Genomic DNA, 17,485 nt, shown 5'->3' with positions numbered 1-17,485 from the left:
CACCCCAGCGCCCCTGCAGCACCCCCCCCATCACTCCCTGCCGCCTCCGCACAGCCAGCCCGCTCGGCAGCTCCCACCGGCGCTGGGACAGCCCTGGGTGCGAGGCCCGCGTCCCTCCGGCCACGCTGCCGTCTCGCATTTGTCGCCCCGAGGTGAGGAAACCTCTGCTGCGGAGCTGGGCTGGCTCCCGGGGTCCCACATAGGTTTCCTGGGGGACCCGACACCCCGGGGGCTCGCTGCCCCAAGGAGACACCGCAGGCTATGGGGTCTGCATGTTTTTAATGATGGTTTAGGAGAGATGCGGATGGAGTCTCCGGAGATCCACCAGCTCAGGCACCCGCCGGCCCCACACGCGCATGCTGACGTGCGAGCAGCCGGGGACACATACGCTGTACGTCCCCCACCATCCTCTCAACACCAGGGTTTTCTGAGGGCTGACACAGCGGGCACTGGCCTTGAGACATGATTATGAACCTACAGATGGCAGAGGATCGCTCTCCTGGGGGAGAGCTGCACGTGGAGAACAAGAAACGGTGGGAGCAGGGACATGCAAGCAGTCCTGAAGGGTGCTGGTCACAGCAGGGCTGGGAAGCCGGGCCACCTGGATGAGGTGGCTTTTTGAGACTTTCTTAAGACTTCTCCAGCGTTTCCCATGGGCTGTGGCCGGCCACCAGATCTCAGCTGGAGCGCAATAGCTGTTACATGGTAATCGCGACTAATCTGGTATGAGACAAGCCACATGGGAGTTACCTGAAACCCAGAGTCCAGCGGGAGCAGACCCTGCTGGAAAATGCAGCCAGAGCACCTGGGCCTGAAATCCTTCATGGCTGACATGAAGGGATACAACTAAGACAAGAGACATTCTGCAATATGGCAGGTGTCTTCTGGAAACCCAGCACCATCCTTTGGGAAAGCTCAGGAAAGAGGGTAACACCTTTTCTATTGACCTTTTAGCTGAAATAAGGTAGAAAACATATCTTTTTGGGTATTCCTAAAAAAAAGAAACAAAAGTCTCACAAGGGCTTGTGAGCATCACTTGCAGGGTGCACCCACGGCTGCATTGCTCAGGCCTCAGCCATACACGCATCCTCTACTCCACCCCATAGCTAATATTTTGGGCAAGACCGTAGGCACTGTGCCCTCCGTCCTTTATAATTTACCTCCTGTGCTTCACCTTGGGGAGCACTTTGAGAGCAGGTGGTAAATACATGTGATGCCTGCTGTGTTCCTCCAGAGGCTGTTGCTTATCTCTGAAAAATTCAGCAAACAAGCCAATGACTACAGCACCCCTCAATCGCCATCTCCCCCAAGCCCAGCTGAAAAGGCAGGGTGTGAATAGCTGCACTGCCTGTGGTGGCGGCTCTCTCATCAAGCTGAAGCCCCACTTTCAGCTGCGCAGGAACAACGGCCAGCTGCTGACGTGCCACAACGCAACCTGGGGTGAAAAAGGGGGAAGGAAAGGCCTTGGAGTTAGGCAGAGGCTGCTGAATCACTGCTCCTCCCCCCGGTACCAGCTGCTCTGGTGGTGGCCGCTGCTGTTCCCTGCATCCAGGCAGCTTTCTGGCCCTTATCCCACTACATTGGCAGGAATCTCATGTTACTGTGCAGTACGGGACCGATTTGTTTTTTTTTAAATTTCCCTACTGAGGGAAGAAGAAGGATGTAGCACCCCAGAAAATGAGCACTTCTCATTTCATCACAAGGGGGAAAATTTTCTCTTCTCACTTTGCGCTCTGTTCTCGTCTGCCCTCGAGCTTGTGAGAGCCCAGTGTCTCCTCAGGCACAACCTGGGCCAGGGTGATTGCCATTAGATCTTCCCTTTGCTGGGCAAAAAGGTGTTGTTTTTAAGCTCATGTGAGCTAACATGAAAATGTCAATGGAGAAACCAGACTTGGCACTCAGGGTCTTACACTGCAGGGGAACAAAGCCGCAGCCCCTCTTTCAGACAGCTCCTGCTTCCCTGTCACTTCTCAGCGTGCACCATTGCACCCTGTGTCCGTCACCCCTCCTGCAGACGTGGATCCACGACGCGCTTCAGGGCATTGACCAACTTCAGAGGTGCTCGTGCAGCTCTTTGGGATGTGCTCTCTCTGCGACGCTTCCATGGGGTTTTGCCAAGCCCTCTGTTCCCTCATGGATTTGTATGGCCCTATGTGAAACGGTGCTGCTTGTAGATTCACAGCGTGTCGCAATGAATGTCCACCCCATGACAGCATGATCAAAACGCATCGCTCCAAAGAGGCCTGGACACTTCAGCCCTGCCTACAGAAAGGTGCCAGGATCATCTGCTAGCACGAAGATCTCTGAAACTGAGCAGAGATCAGTATGCCAAAGCACTAGGATCTTCTGAGGGAGGCAGAAATCCCTTTGCCTGATTCACTTCCCATTACACACAGGCAGCCAGAAGCTTGTAACCTCCACAATCTCTTCTTGTCTGTTTTGGGTAACAGGAACCAGTTCATTTTGGTGTCAACCATCTTTCCCTCCCAGAGGCAGCAGAACACAGCCCTGAACACCCCCCACAAAGCCCACTGCTGTTACAAGCGCTGTTATAGTGCTCTGCAAAGAGCCCTAGCTTAGGAGGGACATGCTGGTCTCACACTGAAAATTCAGATACGCTTCACAGGGTGGACAGTATGCCAGGGATTTAGGTTATAATCAAAAGTAGCCCTGAGCTCTGAAATTCAAGGACCTTGAGGAATTTAACCTTCTCTCCTCCCCGAAAACACCTGCCTTCGCAGCTGTGTGGCAAACCTGTGGAATCTCTCTCCTGGTCTGTGCAACCTCGCCCACCTTCCCCCTAGCTGGGACCGAGCTGTGGACTGTGCTCAGGGCAGAAATTTGTCAGATGGAGGAGAATAAAATTGGCTGGATCAAATGGGATAAAAATCATTCGGGTTGAAAGGTTTCAGATTCAAGCCTCAAATGCATGAAGGTGAGAGCTGAGAGAAGAGCCTAAATTCACTGCGGTGTCTCAGAAGAGATCGTCTTTCTGCTATTTGAAATGCTCTTAGCACAAAAGTGATGCTAGAAATCCTACAGCCTGCCAGTGAGCCCTGAAGGGGTCTCTCTACCCCTTTTAAACAGAATCCGACTGCACAGACTGGGATGGACACTGATTCAAATCTCATTAGGAAAAGGGATAGCTATAAATAAACAAAACTGCCTTCCTTGCTTGGGTTAATTCACCACCTGCAGTTCAGCACCCTTTCGCCAGCCGTTGCCTGGGTGTTCAGCCAACCAGCTTGGAAAATGACCGAAGGAAACTGAATTCTCGGTGTTCCTGGTTTTCGGCATCCTGCGATGCAAGAGAGCTTGCTCCTTTCTAGGTAATAGAGCAGGAACAAAGGAAAGGAGTCACCTATTTAGAGCTGAGCTAAGGCACTAATGATGCAGTAGGTGAGGAAAGAAGAAACACAGCAGGAGGAGGACAACTTCCCAGCCACGACGTCCTGGAACATCATCATACTCTTTGCTCAATTCCCTTAAAAAAACCCAATGTTATCTCTATAGAAAAGGAGGAGCTAATACAGTATTACAGTATCCCTGTTGGGGTTTCATTTTAAGGTTATTTCGTTGTTCTCCCAGAGAGATTTGTTTCAGATATCAAAGTCACGTGTTCTGTTTCTAAAATGGATTTTGGTGAATGCAGATAAGAGTTGTCTGAGCAGCTCTGGCTCATCACAGCTCTGTGTAGATGCCTGTTTTGTTGTTTTTCCTTATGATTTTCCAGAAAAGAAGCTTGTCTCTGTCACTTTTTGGCATGATACTGAGATAAGCCACCGAACTGTGCTGACCCGATGGGTGCAGCCTCTCCCTGTGCACAGCAGAGGCATTCCTGTCGTCGTCACAGCTTGATAAAGACTGATGATGGCTGGCTTGTCTTCTGCCCAGTGTCATTGAGGGGGAAAACGCTAGAGATGGCTACGTCCACAATTCCTTGGCAGAGCTCTCCATACAGCTTCCTAACAGATGAGTAAGAGAGAATCAGATGCCCAGGCAGGACAAACCAGCAGGCCCCCAGCCAATTTTTACACAGACATGCGTTTTCCCAGCAGGATCTAAAAGATCTAAAAGATCCTGCTCCCATTACAGGTAGCTCCCGGGTGAGAAACGGGAGGAGGGTGGCATCTCTCGCATCTCCTCCCTGCCTACCCCAGCAACCATCTTCTTTTTCAGTGGTGCTCCCATTCCCAATATTCTCTGCCAGACAGGACCGCAAAACTCATTATCTAAGTTCACTGTCAGAACAGGCTCCTCAGCAGAGTCTCCACACTCTCAGGCCCCAGACTCGAGTCACTGCAAGATGCATGGAGGCAGACAACAGCTGAGCATCCCTGTACCGGCCTTCCAGCTCGGGGAGTCATGACAATCACACCAGACCCCGTTCATGTGGGGACGTGCCCCAGAGGGACTGCTTTGATGCATTCATGGTTTCATGAAATGCTGCACTAGGGTGCAGCTGTGCACATCAGCTTGTGACCAGGCACAGAGGCTGCACCCTCTGGAAGCATGGGATACATTTCACCATGGCTCGTGGAGCAGGATTAGGGAGAAAAGAGACAAGGTGTTTCAGAAACGAGTTAACAATAGGTTCAGTTTCCGCTGAAGCAAATACACATGTAACCTCCCTGAACATGCTGGCATCTGGGACATTTTTAGTACCAAAGCTGTCTTTACTAGGATTAATGACATCTTTCACCCTGTGCAGTTGAGGCCACGTGACGGTAAAAGACTTTTTCAGCTTCTGGGAATGTTACTTGCTTTCAGCAGCCAATTTTTGTCTCGTAAATGGGAACTGTGTGCTATGGGTGTTATAAATTAGAATAGCCCTGAAGAGGAGAAGCCACAAACAGCCAAAACCTACCTCAGCTGCTTTTGATGGCTTCCAAGTGCTCACAGAGGTACAAAGCAAACAGGGTATTGCTGCAACCCAAATGCACCCAGCAACAGCCAAATTCTGCTCACACAGCAACACGTGGTGAACCGGGCATCCCAGACTCAGAAAGCTGCCCTAGCTCCGAACAGGCTGCTGAACAGGCTGTCTGGTAGGTGTGACCTGTATTTTTTGTTTACTGTTAGTAATGATCTTATCTAATCTACATCTAACCTACATCTAATCTAATCAAATTCTAATGTAGTGATGTACAGCCTGTTTTGTTTTGCTGGGCTCGTACACGATACAGATGCCTGTTTAGCAGCGCTCTCAGTCACGTAATACAGCACATCCCTCTGTGCCTATGCAGAGATGTTCATGGCCACGGCTGTTCGGCTGTCCCAGTCTCCCTGTGGCTGGTGGAGGCTTTGATCCGATGTCTGCAGCATCCACAGTGTGCTCTGAGGTCCCGCTGTCTGCAAATTCAGCCATTCACTTCCAGCTGCTGCCCTTAATGCTACTCATTTATCATGTGTTCAGGTAAAGACCAGCCACCAGTGGCTCCACAAGAGAGACTGAGAAACCATCTGACCCTCAAAGCGTTAATTCTGCAACATAACTTCAACCCAATAGTGTGAATAAAAATATTGTTATATTCAAACCCACTTCTCCAAAAACTGAGGTTAGTGTCCCATCTCACTTGGGAAAGAAGATGGGACTTACCAAACACAGAGACAGGAGCAACAAACTTAAATCAGCTGGCACTTAGAGCATGGTTAGCCTGGTATGGGTTAGTCTGGAATATTCCCCTGCCATTCCCTTTCTTCTACCTTTTTCACCTGGAGCTGGGACACAGCCACGTTCTGGGTGAGGCACGCAAATGGTGGCATCGCAAGGGGATCACAGAACCCGATTACTCACTGGGCACACGCCGGGGCCCCATTGACTTCTATCAGCCAGACCTTCAGCTCCTCATCCACCATGAAGTCAAAACCAAAGAGCTGGAAACTCTGGTAGTGAAGATGCTTTGTGCTGATTGCAGGCTCTATGCACATAAGGCAGCTTCTGTGAAGGGAAAAACAAAAACCCAAGATTAAAAGCCCTGCGGACATACCTGCTGCACTGCAGCTTCTGAGGGCACATGCACATTACAGTTAAGTGGAGGGCTCCTCTCTTGCCCTGGGATTGCCCCAAATTACAAGCTACATCCAACACAGATCATGGTAACCAGGTCCCTGCAAGTGACATCATGCAACCATCAAAATACACATGGGGACACCCCAAGTTAACTCCCAAAGAGCTGGAGAGCAGCATCCACCCTCACTACTGGATTAGGCAAACTGAAAAACATGATGTGCCCTCAGAGCCTGGGGCAGAAGGCAGAGCCACAAAGGGCTGCACCAGGTCCCCACGGAACTGGCATTGAGAGCTCATTTACCTCTAAGTCCCTCAAAGATCATGTCATGTATTTTTGGTGTAAGTAACGGCAATGGGAAACTTGCAAAGTAAATTCCACCATGAAGGATCACTTTGTCAAGACCTGGATTCTCTGCAGCACCGTGATCTCCCAGATCTCTCTCCAGGCACACTCTGTGTGGACCGAGTAAGATGACCTATGCCAATGAGATGTGGCGCTGCTTGCTGGTGGTGGGGAAAGCAGTGAGATCCTGAAGACTGGAGTCCTGCTTCATTTCCCCTCTTAAACCTTACACCTTTTTTAACCTCAAACTCTCCCAGCCCTGTCTTTTGACCTACCCTCTTCCCTTACCAAGCGATCTCACTCCATCCTTCTCCAGCCACACCTGGCAAAATGCAGACACACCGACGCATGCCTCTGAGAGGACAGCATCTACGGAGGTCCCTTTTCATTGCGCACTGACATTGGGGTGTTAATGGCTTTGAAATTTAACTCTGGTTTGCAACTCCTGATCCATGCAATTGAAACTCCTGCCTTGTCAGTCTGTCTGCTTCTCAGGCTGTGTCCATAACACATTCCCTGTCACTGAAGGGTTATGTTCCCCTATGCAACAGGCAGCTGGCTACCTTATTATGTGTTTGATTTGCAGTAAGATGCTATTCTCAAGCGTTGTGTTCAGGGCATCCATCAGATACTGGTTGAACTCCTCAAAGAACATTTCATTCCCTTCCTCATACCGCCCGTAGTTTTTGGAATATTCCTTCTGAATGCAGTGATTGGTCAAGTGGCAAGTTTTGTCCTGGAAATTAGCACTGTTATACGGTTCGGAAGAGGTCCGCAGGACACCCTCTCTGTAGAGGTAGATATTATATTGATGATCCACGAGAACCCAGCTCCTGGGGGGGCGAGAAAACAAACTCTAGTCTCAGTGGCTTAAAAAGAAACAGCATGAAAACTGATACTGGTACAAAAGCAGAAAAGGTTACCTAATGTCAAACTTGCGATGCCCTGGCTCTAAAAGCAGAGGCTTCTCCAGGTACTTCTGAATCACGTGAACCTGTCCCTGCTCATCGATGAAGTCCAGGAGCTCTGCAGCCTCTGAAGAAATCAGGATCCCTTCCCCTGTCACAGAAAGACGAAGATAAAATTAGGCAAAGGATCCCCCTGCCTCTGCTGGAGCTCTGTCAAGGCCCAAGTGGACCATGGCTCATTTGCCCAAAAAGCCAGGCGACATACAAGAACCCATGGCCCCAGGTCAGTGCCTAAGTGATGCCATGTTCGCTCAGGGTCAGGCAGTGCATCGGCGGAGGGAGCTCCCAGTTACTGCACCACAGGGTGTTCAGCTCCCCAGTAACCGGAGTTCACACAAATGGCAACTGAGGGTACCTGAGATGGCATGGCCTGCCGGGGGCTTGTCTGCAGAGGGGTGGCTATTTAGGGACAAGCGAATGCACAGCAGACAGTGACTTTGGCAAGCAGTGAGGCAGCTGCTTGGTTTGGGGGATTTTGTTTCCTTTTCCATCATTTTTTTCCAGCTGGGCTTGCCAGGGGAGCATGTTCAGCACTTGTTGAGTTTTGTTTTGTTTTTCAGCAGTTTGGAGAACAGGGGTTTTGGCAGTTTGTTTGTGAGATTTGTCTTTTTTTATTATTTGTGGAGGGAAGTTTGTGGGTTTTTTTATCCTAGACTCAGACTTTCTCTCCTTGCCTGGCTTCTCTGGCTGCCAGAGACAGTCACACATGGACACTTGCACAGCTTGCCCTGCTTACTGAGCTGTTACTCATAAGACAATAAGTTACTATTAAAATCATTGCTGAATTAGGAAAAGAACTGTTTCTAAATGTTCATCCATGTAGGCAGTGTTTTTCCCTGCTGTGGAAGCTCTTCATTAAAGAAGTTAGATGTGCCTTTTAAATACTGCCACATTTTGGCTGAAGCTGTCACTGTTCATTTATTGCAAGAGTCCAGATATGAAACCACTGTTGCAGAGCAACGAAGAGAGAACATATCCCTTCTGGGACTTGATAAAGGGATGGCACAGTGCCACACGAGGGATAAACCAGCTCAGGTAAAATTATCTAACGCTTCTCTGGCACTATGTCCACTCTTCAGGCATTTAGTTAACTTGTTGGACTAAAGCTGATGACTTAAGTCTTAATTTTGTGCTGAGTTTTTTGGAGGAAATACTGAGTGAAAAGAAACAAACACTGTTCAACGGGGCATCGGAAGAAGAACACAGTTTTGGAGCACAGGCGGGGTTTAACAGGATCATCCCATGGAAAACACTCCTAGCTGCGACTTCTGAAGGTCGCTGTTGGCACAGCCCTGCAGGTACTTTCACTGTTGCATGCTTTGTATACCTGTGAGTCACAGCTTCCCAGCACCACCGATCCCCTACCCATCCCAGAGTCCTCCACCGAAAGGAACTTCATTCATCAAAGTATCTTTCTCTCCCATGTTTTACAGCAGGGGGAAAGATTGTTAGTCCCCTGCAGAGCCAGGCAGAAGACTTGCATCCGTACAACCACAGGGCTGCATGCTGGGGGAAGGGGGGAAACAACATCTCTGCAAGCCAGTAGAACCCCTGCAGTGGGAAGATCAGCAGACACCCATTCCACACTGGACAGACAGTGAATCAAGGGGGAGGTTAGCTTCCCTGTGCACCCAATTAGCAACCCAGGGAGGCAGCAAAGCAGCTTATATGGGGCAGCTGTCCCTTCTCTTGGAGAAAACATCAAAACCTCTAACCACAGTTGAAAAAAATCTCTCATCTTTTAAGTTAGGACATCCTAAACCTTTAGTTTTCCTTCTATTGATGGATGACCAAGCTTCCACTAGACCTGTCCTGAGTCAGGGGCTGTGCTTGAGCTGGATCTGCCTCATCAATTAATGTCGATAAGCTTTCTTCTTCATCAGAAGTAATCCCCAGACATTTAAAACTTCACTCTAGAAGATTAACATGAGGCTCTGCTTTCCACTTTAATTCCCAGCTTGAGTTCTGCAGCACGCTGATGAATATGGAAGGTTACTCTGCTCTAACGCAGAAAAGATGGGATCACACTTGAATAAAGTATGCGGACAGTTTAAACCTCCCCATCCTGCAGCGAACCACAGCAATAGCCTCTTCAGCTGCCCAGATTGATTCTTTGCCTGACAGTTATACTACACAGAAAAGCATTCCATTACTGGTGTAACAAAAGGACTCATCTCCCCTTCCTCCTTGATGAAAATAAGAATACTCTTCTGGTGCTTCTTGGTAACACAGCCAAGACAACAGAGTGGTGAAAGCAGCATGAAGGACAGTTTCATCATGCAGCCTCCCTGCAGCACCTCTGGCTTTCACATTCTCTGCTGATTTTTTTTAAGACTGCATCAAAAGTGACTCTGCAAATAAGAGTGACACATGTGGGCTTGTTCCCTTTGAAAAGACCAGGTCCATCCTCAGGCTGGGCTATGCAGCCTGGGGTCTGCACACATGGCAAGGCGAGTTTTCATAAAGCGATTCATAAAGCGATTCTGATAATGTGCCCGCGATAATGTCGTAACTGACACACAGTAAATAGTTACCAAAACACTGCATCTACAGCTGTGTCCAGCTATCTCATCTAATAGCTCACGATTTCTGTAGAGTGAGTGATGCGATGACCCTGGAATAAGGAAGGACACATCCTCACTTAGGTATTTATTGCCTTATTCAAATTAAAGGGACATACAGACACTGCGTTGCTTGCCTTTGCCCTGGTACCTTCCCCCGAGGCTTAGGTGTAACCTCGATGCACTGAGCTGATGGCTGCTCAGCCAGTCTCTCAGTGTGACCATGGGTAGCCCATTGGCACCACGCATCTGGGTTTGGTTGAAAGGCAAGCAGCAGTATTTCTGCCCAGGTAAAACCAGGCTTAGCTGCAGCACGGAGAGCTGGGCTCCTTGTCCTTGCTGCTCTCCTGCCTGCTGCCCTCCTCCCTGTATCCTGTGCTGCTCCCAGTTATCTCCCGCACTCCACATTCCCCTTGCCTGCCGGTCCCTGCTGCCTTCTCCCTGCAGCCAACTTTCCTGTATTTTCAGGTGCCTGAGTAGAAAAGTGGGGGTCCTTTCACTGCCATCCTTGTCCTTAGGTAGCATGTGCATGTTACAATGCTCGTCAGGAACCCCATGCCACCAAGCAGAGAAAGAGCCCTGTGCTGGCTTGACTGGCATGATGTTGGTAGGCGAAGCCCTTCATAGACAGGCTAGACATCAGCTGGGCTCAGCCAAGCCCCAGGACTCTATCGATCAAGTAAAGAGTAAGGAATAATGAGAAGGTGGCTCATTTTGCTGCAGAATGAACCTTTGGCACCAGCTGAGGACTTGGCGATCCACACATTGCCTTCTTTGCCTTCCCGCCGCCTGTTGTAAGCTGCCAAGAAGACTTCCCGCTCATCTGTCCTTGTGTTGTTTATGAGATGGCGAATTCCATTCTGTGCTGGAGCCACGGGGGTCTTCAGGTTTGTCGGGTAAATCACATACGACTCGGGGAACCATGTGCAGGACTCCGATAGTTCAGGGCTTGTCTTGATTAGCCTGGGTGAAGAGAGACAGGCTGTTAATCTCCAGCGTGTCCCCACCCGCATGGACATAATTTAGTAAGCATCTTTAATAATTTGATAAACAGTGTCCAGGCCTGTTTTCTTTCAGAGTCAAGGGAGCTGCCTGCTTCTCTGAATGCTCGCTCTGTACTTTGCATAAGGCCCAAAGCAGAGCTCATGGCTTGCTGACTCTCTCTGTGCATCTGTGCCTCTCTGTTGAAATGGCAGTCAGTCACCGACACCCTAGCAACCGTGAGGAATGTCATTTGTGGTCCCTTGGTTTCATAAGCAGTTTGATGCATGGTTGACCCTACAGTTAGAAAGGTCAGCCAAGCTTCGGGAGAGAAAAACAGGTGTGCAAGCAGTTTCCATGCTGCCCCTAGAGCACAAGCCACAGAGAAATCCAGCTGGGGAGTGCCGTGAGTGCTTGTTTAAAAAATACTCTGCTACTTCCTGACAAAGACCATCACCACTGTAAAGCAAGCAATTGGGACCAGGTTCTTTGCAGGGGAAGGAGAGGCCCTGGGTCAGCACAGTCTGCAGGACTGCATCAGCACGAGGCAGCACAGACACTAACGTGGAATCAGATGCTTGAAGGAGACCAAGAGCTCTGACGTGAAGATGTCCTAATGGCCAGAGTTTGCACAGGGACAAAGGTTATCTACAATGAAAGCTCATCCACATTTCCCCAGCAGACCCTACCATGGCTGGTCATGCAGAAATAACTCCCAGAGCTCTTCCTGGAGATGTCTCCAAGCATTTGTTTGACCAACAAATCGGATTAGCTAAAGGCATATTAGTGCCTCATCTCTGTATGAAACAGAGAATAAAAGGAGTAGGTTTTAATTAAATGTCTACAGGGAAAAAGAGCATACATGTGTGGCATTTTTTTTTCTTCTTTTGATTTGGCTCTAATCTGATTCACTACTCTCTATGGTTTCAAGCAGATGTAATTCAGTGGAAAGAGCATTTCCCCTGAAGATACAAAGAGGTCTTTGTGCACACAGAGAGCTCTAGAGACCAGCACAGGAGTCTGAGGACAGCACATGCTACGACACTCCCAGGGCAGCAGTATTGTGAAATACCCTTCCAAACAGGTTCAACGCTCAACAATAGTTAGAAGAAAAACTTCTGCAAATCCCACGTAACATTTCAGCAGATTTCTTACTTCACCAGAGATGCTTTGCGGCACAGCTTGTCTGCTCCCCTGTAGTAGTTCACCAGCTGCACAAGTCCGGGTTCGTGGCCTAAAAAGGGGAGACAGAGAGGTCAGACAAACTTTTCAGTTAATGAAGGAAAAACATCTGCTTGGTGCAATGGACCTGTGCAGTTAAGAAGTGAAAGGAGGTCGTTTCCTTGCCCTGTATCACAGAAACAGGCTCTAGGCTGGTACTGGGTCCTGTGGTTTGTTTCTTTCAGTTACGAAAACCCATCCATTTACCCAAGTCTGTTTTGAACCTGACACTTCCATTTTCCAAAGGAAAATAATAATTTCCTAATTCACACTGGGAACCGGCAGCACCACCCAAAAATGTTCTCCATTTGCTGGTGGCAATTTTTAAAAGCCAAGATTTCAGTTACTCTCAAATGCAACAGGAGGACGCAGGGAAGCAAACCATGATACAAAGATCACGGCCTAGGAAAGGCCCTTGTTTCTTTGTCACATACAGCAGGACTACCTGTCAGACCCGGTATCGCAAAACACTGGGAAATGATAAAAGATTTGAAGTCTTGCTTCTCTCTGGCAGCTTGCAGCAAGCCCCCTTGGATAGCTGGGGTGGGAAGCGACCTCTGGGGGACTCTGCTCCAACCTCTTGTTCAGTGAAAGTCCGAGCAACTCTCAGCACAAAGATCCTGCTGCTTCCACAGGTCCTTGCCCCAGTGCTTGGCTGTCATTCTGTGTCCCCCTGACTATCCCGATGGCCCCTGCTGGAGTCACTCCAGGGTGTCTATGCCTTTCTTGTACTGGAAAGTCACAAACTGGTCCCAGTATCCAGCTGTAGCATCACAAGTGCCAAACAGAGTGCCAAACAGATGGGTACCTCCTTACCAATACTGGACTTCACGTCACAGCCTGCCTTCCTTCACTTTCTCACACCACACGAACACGTGCTCAACTGGAAGCTCCCTGGGAGGACAGGATGGCAGCAGTTGTCCAAAGGGTAACGTGAATCTGGGCAACACCACGCAGCCTCTCCCACACAACCAGCACAGTCAAACATGGATGTGCAAGAGGCAAGTGATGCCTGGGGCAACACCTGCGTCACCGGTGACAACAACCGACAAGAGCATTGACAGGGAAAACTTGACGGAAAACGGCTCTGGTTTGAAATGAACTGGGACCAAGGGGATCCTCCAAGCATGACAGTTGCTTCCATCTTCACCTTCTCTTTTCAAAATAAATGCTTGTGGGAATGATTTAGACCCTAAAAAAGGATTCAGAGTTCTAGTTATCTTTCTTGGTGTTTGCCTGGGAAAAAAGGCAAGGAGTAAATATTACCTTAAAGACCAGGCAGCTGCGAGATCACAGAGAGTGAAAATGTATTTCAACCCCACGGTCACTGTCCTGACCTGGCTCACTATTTTCTTCACAAATCTTTCAATAAAGATAGCTGAAAATCATCTTCCAGAAAAGATCTGTAACTTCAGGCCATTCAGTGTGTAGCCAGCACTGGGAGGCACTAATTTACTGAAAGAAATTAGTAAAAAATGTCAAATTTCCTTCCGTTTCCAGTTTATTGATTTTCCTTGGCTCCTGGAGGAATCAAGGTCCAGAAGGAGATCCTACCATTCTGGGTGGGCTCTGCCCCACAGAGGTCAGTCCACCCTGTCACCAGTGACAGAGAAATGGGGCTGGTGAAAGGAAAACAGCTGAAACCTGGTTTGAAACCACTGCTGTTGGGTAACTCTGATCCACTGCTCATTTCCTGAGCATCTCCATGGAGTAGCGGGCTGCGATGTGGAGTCTGGTGGTCAGCAAGGAGGGACTGCGAGGGGGGAAGTGGAACAGGTTCTCGGGCGTGTTGCGAGGTCTGCACCATGCATTTAACAGGGTTAAAAAGCTGCCAAGGCACTGTGCAAACTGGCAATCCTCCTGTGCCTGGCAGGGCGTAGTCCAGCATCATCTACAGCCTCTTCCTCCTTTCCCTCCCGTTAGCACAGACTGCTTTTCCATTAGATAAGACGCAGACACTCACAGCTTAAGGGCACGATCCCTGAAGAATCAGGGTATCAGTGAGAGCAGCAGAAGTCCCTGCAGCCAGAGGCAGCAGTGCACGCCAAGAGATCCCACTTCTACCCCTCTCCCACGTCAGATGATCAACCTTAGCCCAGGTAATGCAAATCCCTGCAGTTCCCTGAATTAATGTCTGCTTTCACTGAGCAGAGCCTTCAGGAAAACCAAACCAAGCCAGCTGTGATGCAACAGTTGCTCAGGAGGCCAGCTTTAGGAAGATGTACCAGAGAAGACACAGCTTTTTAGAAAAGGTACCAAAATGACCGTGTTATTTTTGGTCTGAATCTACTGATTTCAGGCAACCATCTCCTGCTGCAGGAAGAGGGGTTAAAGAAGCCAGTACCAAAGTGTGGACCCTCTCCATGGGCAATAGGTGTGTCTTGGCTGTAAGAAACGGTTTGAATTTTTGGGGTATCCCATGGCAACACAAGCTGACAGGCTCACTGAAGCCCTTCCATCACCCCAGGGCTCTTTCCAAGGACGGAAGGGGTTAGCACAAGGTGGCCAGGAGCCCACTATGACTGGGCATGCTGTGCAGGCCCACTCACACTAAAGAACTGTACTCGTTCTGCAGCGAAGCCCGACGCTCACAGGCTGTGCCCGCTGGCCACACTGAAGCACCGGTCTGCTCGCTGTGCCTGGCCGCAGCGCGTGCGAGCATCCTTGCTGCCTAAGCCTCTCCTGGTGTCTCCCTGCCTGCCGCAGACCCCGACGCTGGGGGGGTGACCAGATGGCACGGCCATGTGACGGGGACTTTCCACTCAAATGCATGTGGAGAAGAGGGAAGAGGCACTGGAGCTGGTGACTTGCAAATCTGCAAGAGCGGTCAGCGGTGATCTAGCGGCGCTGGATCTCAACTGTGAGAAAGCGGCTGCAAAAGCCCTCCTGCCCCGGAGCTGCTGGGGTGAGGGGGCTCCTCCCGCTCCAACGTTTCCGCAGCCAGAAGCAGTGCTGCAAAACCGCCCCAGGAAGGAAGAAACCAGGGCCAAGAGCAGGCAGGGAGGCCAGCAGGGTCCCGTCAGCCGTCGGACGCCGACGCGGGGTGGCTGAAGGAGGGAAAGCCACTGCTCTGCTCGGGTGTGCAGTGCCCTCATCCCAAACCCGCTCCCGACAGGCCTGGGGAGAGGAGCCAGCACAGCATCGTGCGGGGAGACCTGACAGCCCTGCGGCTCCTGCCGGCTGGCCCCCGGCCGTGGGCAATGACGGGGCACCCCTGCTCCCCGCCGGTGCACCCCACAACGCTGCCAGCGCCGGGCTCGGCTCTCCCCGCTCCCCGGCGGCTGCTCTGGGGCTCTCCAGCCCGGCGGGGCTGGGGGCCGGGGCGGCAGAGGGGGAAAAGGTACGGCTGGGGGGCACGCAGAGCCCGCGCCGGGCAGGGCCGTGCCGCCGGCACCGGGGAAAACGGGGGCCGGGAGGTGGGGGCTGCACCCCGCGGGTCTGCGACATGCGAGGGGGGGGTCCCCGGATGCCCTCCGCCCCACAGCCCGGACCCCACGCTGGTACCCCCGCCCTTCGTTGCGGGCGACACCGGGGCCAGCCCCTCCCGAACCTCGGGGGGCTCGGCGGGGGCCGGGGGGCTGCGCCGAGCCGCGGGGGACCCCCACCCAGGCAGGAGGGGCACGGCCGCCGCCCGGGAACCGGGCCGCAGGATGGGATGGGGGGGAGGAATGGGGCGTCCGGGGGGGACCCTTACCCAGCCTGCCGAAAGGGAGCCGGTTCCTCTCGCCCAGCATCAGGTTGAAGCGGGGGTTGTCCCTGCGGAGCCGCCTCCACTGCCCGCTGGCCAGCAGCAGCCGGCTCACCTCGGCGTACACGCTGCTGCCCTCGTCCCGCACCACGAAGGTGTACATGGCGGCGGGAGGGGGTAACGGGACGCCCCACCCCGCCCTACCCTACCCCCGGCGGCCCGAGGGTCACCCCAGGCCGGGCCCTGCGCGGCCGCCGCCCCCCCGGCCGGCTCCGCATGGCCGGGGCCGCCGCCCCCTCGCTCCGCCACAGCCTGCCGGCGGCGGGGGCTGACCCGGAAGCAGAACTGCCCCGCCCCGAACAGCAGTGACGTAACAGAGGCCGCCCCTCCCGTCCCGCTCCCCGTGAAATTCGGTCCGAGGGGGGCGGTCAGCAGCGGCGGGGGCCGGAGCTGCTCTTAGGGAGGGCCCTGGTGGGCCTGGGCCTGCGGGCTGCCGGCAGCGGCGGCCCTGCCGGCCGGGAGCTGGGGGAAAGGGGGGTTGTTCCCCCCGGCTCGGTGCTGGCGGGCCGGGGCGATGAGCTGCTACCGGCGGAGGGAGGCCTCCGCCCTTTGCTAACCCAGTCCACTCCTCACATCTCTCCTGATATCTTGCCGTTTTCCTAAAGATGCGGCCTCGTCTTCCCGTGCGTTGTTACCTAGTTTGGTTTTTCCATGTGTGAAAACCTCTCTCTGTTTGTAGCCGTCCTTTCTGGCCTCCTCGTAAACAAGTCTGCAGCGACCAAAGGCGACTTGCCTCACAAATTCAGAACCTGGAAATCAGATTTTCCCCTGGCCCCAAATCGGGTTCGTCTCCACAAACCTGTCAGTAACAGAAGCTGTGAGTTCCTGATTTGCTTAATGCCCTGTTTTTCCTCGCAGACCCCATGCGAGGAATAACATCAGCACTGCGTGCTCCTGTTCATCGCTATAAACCATGATGTATTCCCAACGAATCAAGAACATTTTGCTGAAGGAAGCTCAGAGGTGCAGTAGACTGGTCATGACCTGCACACTGATGCTATTGGCTTTTCTGCTTTGACAGAACAAGCTGTTACGTGATTCAAGGACAGAAAAAAAACAAATTTAAAAAATGGCTGCTATCTCATTCTCTCCTGCTAAATTGTTCAGAATGTTTTTAATGAAATGCTTTTCCAAAACATTTTCAGTGAAATGCTTTTCACTGTGAAAGAATTGTGGACGGGGACAATAATTAATGTTTCTAAGCTGGTATAATAAAACACCGGTTTTATTAACAGTCGAAGGAAAATACAGAGCACTTATCTGTAGGCCAAAGGGATGATAACAATATTCAAATGAAAAAGAACTGCTGGATTATTTTTCATCGACTTGGACTGAACGCCAAATTGGAGGTTGTTAAAATGGAACGCCATTGTGTATTCCATTTATTACTGGGATGAGACTTGGGATACTGAATTCAGTCTTTTTGAAGCTAAAAGTTTTTTCCTAAATATAAGATGGGAACAATGAGAGCTTAAAATACCTCCCCAAGAAAAAGAAAAGGGTTTTAAAGCAATATTGTCTCAACCTCACCATGCAGGAATAAGCCATGGTAATGTTTTAGTGCACACCTTGGTCCGTGAGGAAGAGCCTGCTCCTGCATGAGCAGAGTGGGAACGGGAACTGTCAACCCTCAGCCCCATTAGCATGGGA

At 51.2% G+C, this 17,485-nt stretch overlaps 1 protein-coding gene across 1 annotated transcript; it reads right to left on the bottom strand.

The window, feature by feature from the left end:
- Positions 1–264: 264 nt before the first annotated feature.
- On the bottom strand, positions 265–16,065 carry TTL (tubulin tyrosine ligase). The gene is made up of 7 exons (XM_075413241.1): positions 15,782–16,065; positions 12,022–12,100; positions 10,616–10,848; positions 7,280–7,415; positions 6,920–7,189; positions 5,798–5,941; positions 265–3,965 (listed from the first exon to the last, which is right to left on the bottom strand). Exons 1-7 carry the CDS (start codon positions 15,936–15,938, stop codon positions 3,848–3,850), a joined length of 1,137 nt encoding a protein of 378 aa, XP_075269356.1. The 5' UTR covers positions 15,939–16,065; the 3' UTR covers positions 265–3,847.
- Between the last annotated feature and the right edge of the window lie 1,420 nt (positions 16,066–17,485).

This window comes from Opisthocomus hoazin, chromosome 2 (assembly GCF_030867145.1).
Source record: "Opisthocomus hoazin isolate bOpiHoa1 chromosome 2, bOpiHoa1.hap1, whole genome shotgun sequence".
Classification (NCBI taxonomy): Eukaryota; Metazoa; Chordata; class Aves; order Opisthocomiformes; family Opisthocomidae; genus Opisthocomus; species Opisthocomus hoazin.
The sequence above is the reverse complement of the archived record's forward strand: the minus strand, read 5'-3'. Positions and strand labels throughout refer to the sequence as shown.

What these genes read in the sequence shown, in the direction of transcription:
- TTL (XM_075413241.1), bottom strand. Translation starts at nt 15,938, where the DNA reads ATGTACACCTTCGTGGTGCGGGACGAGGGCAGCAGCGTGTACGCCGAG. An exon ending in GCTCCCTTTCGGCAGGCTGG is followed by an intron (nt 12,101 to 15,781) that starts GTAAGGGTCCCC and finishes TCCCCTTTTTAG; the next exon opens with GCCACGAACCCGGACTTGTG. An exon ending in CATCGCAAGTTTGACATTAG is followed by an intron (nt 7,190 to 7,279) that starts GTAACCTTTTCT and finishes TCGCCCCCCCAG; the next exon opens with GAGCTGGGTTCTCGTGGATC.